Source organism: Falco biarmicus, chromosome Z (genome assembly GCF_023638135.1).
Source record: "Falco biarmicus isolate bFalBia1 chromosome Z, bFalBia1.pri, whole genome shotgun sequence".
Lineage (NCBI taxonomy): Eukaryota > Metazoa > Chordata > Aves > Falconiformes > Falconidae > Falco > Falco biarmicus.
The window spans coordinates 43469374-43481752 of NC_079311.1; the positions used below are offsets into that span (position 1 = coordinate 43469374).

Below are 12379 nucleotides of genomic sequence, written 5' to 3' on the forward strand. Positions count from 1 at the left end.
TTCTATGAGCCACAGAACATATATATATATATATAAAAATAAAAGGGTGGAGAAATTTACTGACCTGTTCCCAAAGTTTTGCTGAAAGGTTTCCAAACCTTTTCCCCATGTAGTGAAAAATCTCATGTTATTTTCACCTTCTGTAGAAGTCCTGTGGGGTGGATTATTCTGCTAGTTGCTAACAGAAGAGTTGTCAATCCTCTCAACCTGCTATTCATTACTGAGTCTCCTGATGGCACCTGAAACATCGATATGAACACCCTTTTAAGGCCTTAAATTGTTTCTCTGACTTTGATAGAGTTTTGAAACTGAGCTGTGAATATACTCAGTATTGTAAAAAGGCAAAATTACATTTAAGATACAACACTGCATGTGATTTAGTTGATGAGTTTAATTTGGTAGTTATTTCTGATGTCCTGGTGAAAGGTAGCATGTTGGATTCTGCCCCCCCCCCCCCCCGCAGTATTTCAGGCCCTTGTTTTAGTGTGCCATCTTTTTTGTGAGATGGCACACTTACTGTTCTAGTCCAGATTCTACTGCAATTACAGTCTTGAATGTTGATAAAAACAGAATCCTGACAGGGAGTTTTGTTATTGGCTTACATACTGTAAAAATGTCTGCTTTCTTTGAGGAACCCTATGCTCTGATCCCTGGAAACTGTGATTCTAGGCACTTCTGCAGCTATGCAAGAGCTGTAACTTTCTACTGCCATCCCAGTAAAGTGGCTTAGTGTGGCAAGGGCTGCAAGGGTGTATGCAGAAATTTGTGGGAGTGAGAATGAAATAGAAAGCAGTTTTAAAATAATGTCCTAAACTAAATGCAAAGCCAACAGAGCTCTCTTCTGATAGAGGTGTAGCAGTTACAGATATACTGCTTTTATTAATGCCTTCTTTCTTTTTTCTTCTCTTTGTCTCCTCCTTGTTCTTACATAGTGTAGTGTTTCTCAGTTGTCCAGAGTAAATGCAGCTCTTAATGTCCTTAATGGTAATAATGCGAAGTATACTGGACAATTTTGGAGACTGTGCTGCTTCTAGAGCATGATAAGAGCACATGAAAGTGCAGTCCTGTGGGAGGAAGGGCGCTCATCTGATAGCTTATTGTGTCCCCCAAAAACGTCTGCTCCCAGCTTGGTTCTCACCTTCTGGGCTGCATTGGTACCTGAGCAATGCCTCCTGTGAGCCTATTTAACTTGCTGACATGGTGGTTTACTAAGTTGGTCCTTTCCCTCCTCCTGTAGTAGTATTTTCTGCTTGACTTATTAGTTGAGATGTTGGACAAGTCCAACTGCCTCTAGCATGGTTTGAAGAAAGCGTGCTACTGGAAGCAAAGGTGGCAATACCTCTTCTGGATTTGAGTCAGCTTCTGACTTGCTCAGCATCTCATGGAATCTAAATAGAAGGGGGAACTGAGTGTGCTGGAAAGCAACTTGAAAGTAAAATAAAGCTGTGTGCACACTTCAGAGATTTAAGTACTTCTGTGTGTATTGAAGGTTAGCTTAGGCATGGAAACTAAGCTGTGGAACTAAAATTTGGATAAACACACCTTTTGTAGTTTCAAGTGATTGAGCAAGATGGGCTAAAGTTGGATTAAAGGAGAAATGTGGTAACTGTCCTGTTTAGCCAAGTTTAAGAAGAGTCTTGACTTGGTGAAGATGTGTGAAAAGAGCACTTTAACATCCTGACAACAGCTTCTTTGTTGCCAGTTGGCTTGGGTTCAACAGGATTTACAGCTGCAAATGGGATGGGCAGTTGTGTACAGTGGTTCATTGAGAGCTAAACAGCAGCCTTTCTCTATTATTATAGAAAGCATTGAAATTAGACATCTGAAATATATCCAGTCACTTCACAGTTGAACGAGGTCCAAACCTGTACTAGATGTTTGGCAAGTGTAGCTGTTGACTGGTGCATTTCAAGTAGCTTATGTTTAAATTAACATGACCTTTCTGTAATTTAAACTGACATCTAAGAGGATTCAGATAAGTGTAGTTTAGGTACTGCATTAAAAAAATACTAATTTCACTTTGGAAATGCATTCTGTGGTTTTACTGTGTTGAGTTTTTATTCTGTTAATGCTTCTGTTACTTCTTCCTCTCCGCACTCCCACTTGCAATATGGTGGTGTTTTGGTTTTTTTCATAGCTAAAGATTCTTCATGCCAGTCTTCTGGGGTTTTAATATCATTTTGTGGGTGGCTAACCTCGCAATTAAAATAAGTAGTACAAATGCGGGGCAGAGGGGAAGCTGTATTTGTTAATGCTATGTCATGTTAAACTGAGAGTTTATGCCCAAAATGCAGAGATTGTTGCTGTTGCTGAAATGAGTGCTACCCATTACCACTTGTCAGATTGAATTTCAAGTATCTTTTGAGAATAAACCTTCCCACCTTCTCCTATTGGTAAGAATATTAGTAATGACAGCGTTCATAACTTAAAACTGAATTTGAAGGCCACCTTCCACAGTTTGTGGCGGGGTGGTTAATATGGCGGTAAAAGGGAGATGAATGTGGCTACTTGTGTGAGTCAATTACTCAGGAGGCCTGTAAATTTGATTGGCTGCTGCATTTCTAGCAGAATCATTTGATTTGAGAGCAATAGAAAGATAAGATATCCAATTATCCAAATGATTTGCAGGGTTAGCCAACGTTGTCATGGAGACACAAGTTGGAACAAATTAAATTTTAAGCAATAAAATAATCTCAAAGCACGTCTGGGAACAAGAAAACTTGGCAGTGGCACTTACCTGAATTGAATCTTAGCCTGACACACTGTTGTTTGACATTGATATACTATGGGGGCCTAAACTTTTAAGTGGCATGTTATCTTTTTTCCCTTTTGCAGCCGTTGCCAAAACAGATTGTAGTGTATTAGTTTTACATAAAAGGACATTAACAATATATGCATATCTCAGTGCCCAGCATGGATTCAGTAACTCATGAACAGCAAAGTTCATGGAATGCTAGCCTTAATAGTTTGAGATTTTTGAATATTTAACTTTCGAGTTTTAATTATACCTCCAACATGCCCTCGCCCCCTGAATTCTTAGCAATTTTTGGAAGTGCTTGAGTCTTCCTGCAGCGAAGTTCTAACAGCATGCACATGGCTAAGCGCAGCAAAATGGTTTTTTTGGAATTGGCCTGTGTGTGCTTTTTGCTGTCTTCGAAGATCTCTGTCACAAAAAGAATAAAGGCTACATTGTTTAAGTATACTGGTTGTTTTGATGATTCTACTGGAAAAATGAAAATACTAAATCAGTACTAACTTTAGATCAAGACTAATATATATACATGCAGTTTCTTACTCACGGACTTGTGGTATGCAATATTTAACTGATTTCTGGGTTGCAACAGGGATGAAAAAAATGGTCAAGCACGTTCCATAAAGAGGGCTTTTATCCACAGGTCTGTTAGACAGATGGAGATCAAAGTTGGTATGAGGTAAAGCCATTTGCAGCATTCTCATAGCCTTCGATTTTCTTCTCATCCTTACCATAGATAATCTCAAATGATTCAGTAATGACCAAAAGTGCAACATTGACCTTTACTCCCTAGTGGATTACTGTTACATGCTGTAAATGGCGGGAAGTCCATTTTGTTCTCCCTGAAGGAGTTCAGTATTGTACTTGGCTTTCTTTGTATTGAAAGTGTTAAGTAGAGGCAGAGTACTGAAGAATTACCTTCTAAAGCTTTTGTGAATGTGATTTGACAGTAAATTATTTCTGCATTAAAGGCTGATTCTGTGATTCTTTTGCTTTAAAGGAATGGGTCAGGACTTTGTGTGTGTCATCAGAACTTTGGATTTTCTTGCTTTACTTTTAATCATGTTGTTCCTAAACTGTATTCTTCCTAATGTAACGACAAAAATGATTCTCAAAATTGCGTTAAAGTAACTGAAGTAAATAAAGATGTAATAAATGCGAATATATAAACCTGTCCTTAAGAAGTGGTGGTGGAGTGAGTTCAAATACTGACTTAACTGTGATATAGGAAGTGCAGTTTGCAAGAAAGAATAACAAGCTTCTGACATACAGTGGACAGTTTTAACTGAGCATTGTTTTGTAAAGGAAGGTCTGGACAGCTTTGAGGAATCTTGGCACTGATAACAGAGCAGTTGTCACAGTACAGCTGATTTGCAACATGTTTGTTTTCACAGACTTAATTTTTGCTTTTGATCACCATGGATGCTAGTCACTAAAGCTAAAGTCACTACTGCAGCATGTATGGTAGACACTGATTGGAGCAAACCCAAAATTATTATTGGTGAAACCTTTGAAGCTGAAAGGTGATTGATTAATTCTCCTCAGAGGAAGGTTGCATTCTTCACTTGGAAGTGAGAGTGATGGTCCCCGTAGGCTGGGACTTCCAGCATTAAGTGATAAAATATGCGTGGGTATTAGGTGTACTGAGAAAAACAGTCAGAGTCTGGGTACTTGTATTATACTTTCTTCTTTTTATTCCAGTGCAAAAAGCTGTAGTTTAAGAAATCATGTTGATATACGTATGATATCTTACATGGTGCTTTGGAAAGTACAGGCTCTCAAAATGCAAAATGATCTGGAATAGACTACTGTAGAGGAAAACACTTAAATACTTTTTTTTAACAATGAAGAAAAAAAATCAGTTGTATGTACAAGCTCTTTCTTAACTGCATAGTAAAATGTTTAAATGAATATTATATTTAGTAACTAGTCTGGCTGCTTTGTTCTTTGTCATTATGTTAAGAATTCATTTTAGCAAGAGACTAACTTAAGTACAAACACTCAGGTTTGGCAATGGTTAGGTCAAAACATTTAAGTCTTTAATTAGATGGAATGGAGGCAAAAAATTTACATGAGTGAAGAAAAAGATCTGTCAGCTGAACTTAATTTTACAAAATGCAGCTGAATTCCTTCATGTTAATTTTTAATGGTACTTCAGAAAGGAGGGTAGCACTTCAGTCAGGGGTCTGACAAGCTTGTCATTTGCAAATAAATCAAAAGACAGTCATTATAACAGCAAGAACCAGTGAATGATGTAGTTTTGTCATTCTTGGATGGGCCTGACACTCAAGTCCTCTATTAGAAATGAATGTATTCAAGAGGCTCTGCATTAAGAACACAAACAATTAAGGGCACTTCAGATGCTTTGCTAAGAGCTGCCATAGAGCTAGGAGGGCTTTCATGAGAGATGCAGGCTTCTACAGTCTGCTTTAGCAAGGAGTCAAAGAACATGGCCAATCAGTCATGTTTCTCTATGCTCGAGCAGCTTTCTGCAAAATGTTGTTTGTTGACTCATTCTTCTGACTGCCCTATATGTCCCAAGATCAGCAGTTAATAATAGCGATGTTGCATTGGGAGGCCTCTAGAAGTAACTGATAAGTACCCTACTTTTAAGACTTTCAAATGCATGAGCCCCAAATCTTGAATATATAGCTTACTGTAATGCCACCGATTACTGATGTTTAGACTTGATTAAGGAAGCTTTCCTGGACTCCTTCAAAATAGGTGTTTGCTTTCAAGAGTGAACGAATATATATATATACACACACACGTATACTGGAAGATACTTCATCTTGAAAGGTGAATCTGTGTTGCCTCTTGAACAACTGGTTTTATATTTAAAGTAAGTTCCTTTTTCTCAGTTCTGAAAACAACCTCTTGCAACTCCTGATGGGCAAGAGTAGGTGAATTGTACATTAAAACCTAACTTTCACAACTCACTAGAGAAAAAACAACATTTCTTAATATGTTTTTGAGTAAGAATTTTTTTTACTAAACACTTGAGCACAGTAAACAGGAGGCATATAAAATATCACGGTTAAATAATTTTAAGTACCTTAATTGTGTGTGGCAAATGGGACTAGCAGGCAGACTGCCCCTTAAATGCAAGCAGATTTTTGTTATGAAGCATAGAATAGTCTTTTCAGTTTACTTTCAGTGTAAATATCTCAACTGGCACTTGTGACAGAAGCAACAAATCTCAAAATAAACTTATTTATGGAATATGCATTTAAATTTACCAAGCACTGTTGATGAATATTAACAATGCTGTTCACTTAACGGTCATCAGTGATGCCCTGCTTTGGTAAAGACAAACTCAGAAGGACACATTTTTTTCAGTTCTGATATTAAGTTGGGTATGATAGTACTGGGGATAATAATTTTAAAGTAAGGTTGACTGTGAAAGGGGAAAAATTGATTATGCCCACTTTTATTAGAATTTTTTTTTTTTAAAATCTTATCAACCTGTGTTGGGACTGGTAATTATCACATGATGTTGAGTTTTCTTGTCTTACTGTGTGCTGTCCTGTATGCTATGTTAGTAGTGAAGCTCATATATTTGATCCTGTCCAGTAAAACCCAATGACATGGACAACTTGCATATTTTATGGACTGTACTGAAAATAGATCTATCTTTTTCTTACAGCTATAAGGATACTTATTTCAGTATTACAGTAAAGGGACACTTATGTAGGCCATTCAGGCCAAAGAACTTCTCAGTAGAAACCAAATGAGTTTTTATTTTGCTCTCATCACCTGCTATGATTAATCCTGGCTTCTATTCTGAAAACCAAGGTGATCCCATTGGTCTAAGGCAATTAACTTCTTGGACCCTAAACGTCTCAGCTAAACATCAGCCAAGTAGACTGGGAGCCAACAGACTTTTTTTTCATAGCTGACATACCTTGCTTTATGGAGACACATACTAGGTATGTGGAAAAATGCCCTTTGGTACATAGATTCTCAAGAGTTGTGTGCTGGTGTTTGTGTTGGGTTTTTTTTTGCCCTTGATAACAGCCATTGAAAGTACCAACAGATTTGGTAATAGTTAAGTCTGATAACTTATAATAGTTAAACTGGTTGCTTCCTTGTATTGCCTTTGCTGATATATATGTAGTACTAAGGGTCATGCACGGAATGGTGGGTATTCTGTGGTTGTGGCCCAAGTGAAACAGAAGCAGATTGCTGTGGTACTTACTGTGTGAAACAGTAGCTGTTTCTATTCAGAACAGAGGTCTGTTCCCCTTGTTGCGAGGTAAGAAAGGTTAGCTGTAAAGCAGCTGTCATTTCATTGCCCTTATTGAGGGGGAACCTTTTTGTCCTAAGAAGAAACCATCCCAGAACTGCTCTGGAGACTCTTCTGTCCGCAGAACTTTATGGTGGATGTATCAAATGCCAGACTTTGGTTAGGTGGAGAACTTCAACTTATGTCAGAGAGAGATGGTGTTTTACAAATCTCAGTGCTATCAAGTATTTCCCCTGTGTCTCTCGGAGGTGGGAAAAGAGGTGTTAAAGCTTGCCAGTTGTATTTAGATCCCAAATCACCTGTCTGTTGAGACAAAAGCAGAGGCTGGCTTTTGTATCCTGATTACTGCTTCACTCATATATAAGGATCAGCATATCACAGTGTCTTAAAAAACTCAGGATGATGGGAGGGCTCAGGGAAAGTCTCAGCAGAATGGTTACCAATGTTTTCATCTGACTTCTTTGAAAGAGTTTATCTTTACTCAGGTTTATGTATGTCCTTCATGGAAGGCCTAATGATTTTCAGCAGGGATCTCTTTATTTCTTGTGTCTTAAAACAAAACCCCCAAGAAATAGCTGTATGGATTAATGATATGGCAGAGTGAAAAAAGCTGTTCAGAATGTCCTGTATGTAGGCTGTGTTCACATGTGGACGCTAATTTTGTTTTTTTGCCACTGTGCTACAGCGACTGCAGGAGGTGTTTTTAAGGAAAACTAGGAGTTGTGCAAATACCTTGGGGATTAATTATAATGGTAGTTCTGAATAGGCTCTGTATGGGTCTGAAAAGCTGTAAGCAGGGGTAAAACTGTGTAATGAGAGAAGATCACTGTACCCCACCAGAAATCCCATGCTCAAGTTGACATGCCATAAGTGGGAGATACATCAAGCTATTGAAAAGTGGGACTCAAACACTTTGTCCTGCTGTCTTCTCTGCTGCTTTTAGCGAAGGATTGTTCTGTTCTCTGCTGGTTCCTAGCCTTATTGTTCTCCTGTTACTCATGGTTTCACTAATTTGCTGTTATTGACTATCACATTTTCTAATCTGATTCTTTTTCTTGTCTGCATTATTTTAATTCTCTCTCAATATGGAAATCTTGAAGTCTGTATCTTTTGTCTCCATTCTGCCTCACTTCTGTTTTGGTATTTCTTTTGTACTCCTTATGGCGTGTTTCTGTCAGCAAAAATTAATTTTACCTTTGGATAGGCAGATAAAATTGATCATGAAAGAAACGTTTTTCTTCTATGCCTGTCACCATCATTTTATGCTGTTTAATAATTTGAGTAATAAATCTATCTTTTGAAAAGCTTTATTTTGGACTTAATGGATTTCAAAAATGCTCCACTTGTTAATGAGCTATGTACAAGGACCAGATTTGTGCCTAAACATGTATTCAGATTAGGTGCTTTAGACATAGCAGATGTCCTAGAGTAGCTAACTAAATCTCTGTCCTCATCTGGGTTTATATGTATATTAGCTGTTTTTGTATGCCAGTAGTATGAAGATGTGGATTTCTGTTACTTTCTTCACCATGTGAAGTTAATGTAATCCTGTACACTAGTTAATATATGGCAAAAAAAAGCACTAAAACACAGTTTTAATCAAACTACTTTTCCTTTATAGACAGAGATCGCCAAGAGATTGAACACAATTTGTGCACAAGTCATCCCGTTTTTGTCTCAGGAAGTAAGTAAAACTGTTCATCTGTTAAAGTGCAATTATGTTGCCTTTCTGTTTGCAAATTAGCTAGTTTTAAGATGTTAATTTTATCACAATACACAAGTGTAAGGAACATCTGTTATAGTTGAAGTGTGCAAACCCCCTGCTAATTTGGTCTAACAAATCTTAAGTTCAAACTAGTGACAATGGCTCAGCCTATTTCATTGCCTGAGGAGAGTGGGAGTCTGTAAAATATTGGCAATGCAACAAAATGCTTTCATTTCTAATCGTGGTGATTGGTTATTTGATATTCAGTTGTCAAATGTGAATCTAGTGAAATAAGCATGCTTATCTTGTCTACATAATTTATATCAAGTTTATATTTTGATATAAATTATAAAATTACAATTAATATAATGAATAGTTAGCTCACATTCAAAACAGTGTTTAATGTTACAAACCTGCATGTGGTCTGCATGATTGTGATTGTAGCATATTGTGGGCAGCTGCTGTTAGATTTTGAAGCCTGTTATTTTGGATAAGCCTTGCCAAACTTTACAGTTTTTTACAAAGAGTGTTTGTAGTTCTCGTTAAGTGAAGCACTTGTCCATATTTGAAATTTCAGTAGGTTTTGCTGTGTAGGCACAAAATATATATGTGTTAAAAGTGACACTAATGTGAAGTTGACATTATTGTCCTGTCAACTCAATTAGAACCTAATTATTCATTTGCCAGAAAATCAATACTGAAGGGGGAATAGATGAGCTTGCTGCCTTCAGGGCTCTTGCTTGCTTTTGAATAGGTAAGAAACTGGGCACTTTTACCTGTGTAAGATGTCTTGTAATATGTAGCCTGGGCTTCTGCAGATGAACCAGTTATTCATGTGTTTGTGATCCTGGTTTGATTTGGTGTGATCAATACCTTAACACAAATTTTTCCCCATACCCTTTCTTCTTTTAAAAGCATCAGCAGCAAGTGGCCCAAGCTGTAGAACGTGCCAAACAAGTGACCATGGCTGAACTGAATGCCATCATCGGGGTACGTGGCCTTCCAGGTCTACCTCCTACAGTGTGTATAACTTGCTTTCATATCTTACTGCTTTGCTATTTACACTTAGTGCTTTGATATCTAATGCTTTGTGATACCCAGTGTTGCTGAAGTGTTTGCCTTACTTCACACAGTTTTTAGTAGGGATAATGTTAATAGTTTACTTTGCTAGTACGTAGTTTTGTGCAGTGATGCTGTGTGTAACAAAACCTTCCCTGCAAAATATATAATGATGCTTGTTTATTTGTAGGCATTGGATGTCAGTTGATGTAGTTACCTTTGCCTCATGCTTTTTGTGACATTTGGGTTCTTGGAGCCTGTACAACTATTCATTCTTCTTTCTTTCCTTTTCTTGTGAATCTTTCATGAATTTTAAATTAGCAAACTACTGAAAAGAAACTTCACTTGCTTTTGAAGTAGTATTAATTGTCTGACACAGTGTTCTCATAGCCTTTCACTAAGTATGTGCTAAATATGCTGAAATAAGTTAATACTACTTGCTTGTGACTGGTTGTCAATCACAAGTCATTTGCTTTGTATTAATGAACTTTTTGAACCATACATTTCTTCCACTGTATGAGTTCATGTCCCCTGCCACTAAGTCTAGAATATTTCTCATGTTTTCTGCCCTTCCAGACTAAGTGAAAGAAGTAGCTGAAACAAGAACTCGTCCTTTCTGATTTTATTCATATGTGAGCGCCTTGAGCAGATTCAAATTACTCACTTATCAATTTATGTTAATTGCCTGTGAGAAGATGCCCTGCTGGTCTTTATAGTTCCCTCAGACACTTTGTAATGATAATTAGACATGCTGCTGTACGGATTAACAGTGCCATAGTCCAATGACATCTACAGACAATGGAACCAGTTAATCCATCTGTGCTTAAAATTACATCCCAACTGGAGATGGAAGAAAAAAAAAAAAAGAGTGAGGGAGGATTAAAAGAATGAGCCTCAGCTTGAAAACCCTCCTTTCATCAGTTTCTCAATTGCAGATCTGCAGTCGGTTTGCCTGTGGTAAGCTGTTGGCAGTCAATTAGGTGAAATAAACTGGGAGGGTGACCTTCATTTCCTTTTAATAGCTTTTCCTCCCTGAAATGGGGAGCTTCAGTGGATTTTCAGCTTAAATTTTATTCAAGCTGCTTTATTACACTTGACAGATTAGCTTTGCATAAACATACCCCCCCCCCTTAAAATCTGTGCTGTTTTTCCCTTCGTATCAAATTTTGACTGTTACTTAGTTGATTTACTAATCACATCTTAGAAACCCACACAATTACATCTGTATTTGTCACAATCTTCTCTATGTTTTGCTTGTGTAATGAATTACTTTATGAATACCTGATTTGATCTTTGAAATACAACACATGTACATTTGTGGTATTTGATTAACAAAGATTAGAGAACTGTACTTTCTTGCATTTTAAAAAATGAATTACTTTAGGATGAAAATAGAATGGAAACCTCTTTTTAATGAACTAGTTTTAAAGAAAAAAATATGCAGTAAATAGAAATATGTATTGGAACATATTTTAAAACATTCTTACTGGATGTAGAATAGTGCTATTTAGCCAAACCAAATTTTGCTATCTCTAGCATGTCATGTACCGCTTTTTAAAGTTGGCACAATAGTCTTAAAAGCAATAGGATCTATTAAGTATCGTGTGCAATTAAGAACTTCTCTTTTGGGGGTGGGAAGAGGAACCTGTTTGGAAGCAGGAATAGAACCCTCCATGTTTTTTCCTTTTAAATTATCAAAGATTCACTAGAAGAGATACTTTTTCTTCTGTCTTCTGAAAGACTGCTGAATGATTCCATACAAATCCAAAACTGTGAATGAGGAAATTAACTTGTTGGGCACAAAATTTCTTGGACTGTGTAGATGCATGCATATACATAATGCTAAAATTAGATGTACGTTCCAGTGATCTTTTACAGTCTACATGATCAATAATTATCTTGTGCCACACAATGAATTTCATGCTTTGACATATGCTTGATTTTGTTTGAAAGGGATGGTGTATATCCTGGAAAAACTGAATAGCATAAAATTGGGTTGACAATTCGGTGGACCTTTGCTCCCCCTCACTGAGCACGCAACATGTCAAGCCCTCTCCCCAGAGGGGGAACACACATCAGAAGCCTGTCTGTTCCTACAAGCGGCAGCTGCACTGAGAGTGAGCACAGCCCAGTTTGATAGCAGCTGTCGGTATTGTTCAGGGACATGACTTGGTGTAAAGAACAATGGAAGGGCCATGCTGTTAAAGTGCAGTGTCTTTCAAGATAAGAAAAGAAATAGTAATTTAACGGTTTAGACACCTATTATGAGCATGAAAGATCATGCAACTCCTTTTCAGAATGCAAATAGGCTCGACCAATCTGTAACGGTAGAAGATGCAACCGAGTAGCTTCTGGAGTCATACTACCAAGGATACTTATGTACAATAAATTTTGAGGGTATGAGGAAACTTTAATTTTCTTAGCTGATGTTCACTTGTGTAGTTTCTTTTGATTAGATAAAAGTCTGCATTTCTGTTGGGGTTTGACACACGCGCGCGCACGCACACGCACGCACACGTGCGCGCGTACGCACACACGCACACGCACGCACACACGCACACACGCACACACACACACTCCTCCGCCCCTTCTCTTTTTGTACGTAGCTGTTGCCTGA

General features: G+C 37.6%; 1 protein-coding gene across 9 annotated transcripts in view; it reads left to right on the forward strand.

Moving 5' to 3' along the window:
* LOC130143173 (transducin-like enhancer protein 1) overlaps nucleotides 1-12379 on the forward strand; it is a 162518-nt gene that overhangs the window by 14832 nt on the left and 135307 nt on the right. For 7 of the 9 annotated variants that reach the window (XR_008819668.1, XR_008819669.1, XM_056325833.1 and 4 more), the window contains exons 5-6: nucleotides 8620-8682; nucleotides 9619-9723. Coding sequence is in view for 7 of the 9 variants with exons in the window: in XM_056325833.1 (XP_056181808.1) it covers nucleotides 8620-8682; nucleotides 9619-9723 (168 nt within the window). In the remaining 2 variants the exon portion in view is untranslated. The remainder of the gene's footprint in view (nucleotides 1-8619; nucleotides 8683-9618; nucleotides 9724-12379) is intronic. The other 2 variants (XM_056325830.1, XM_056325831.1) reach the window with 1 other exon arrangement.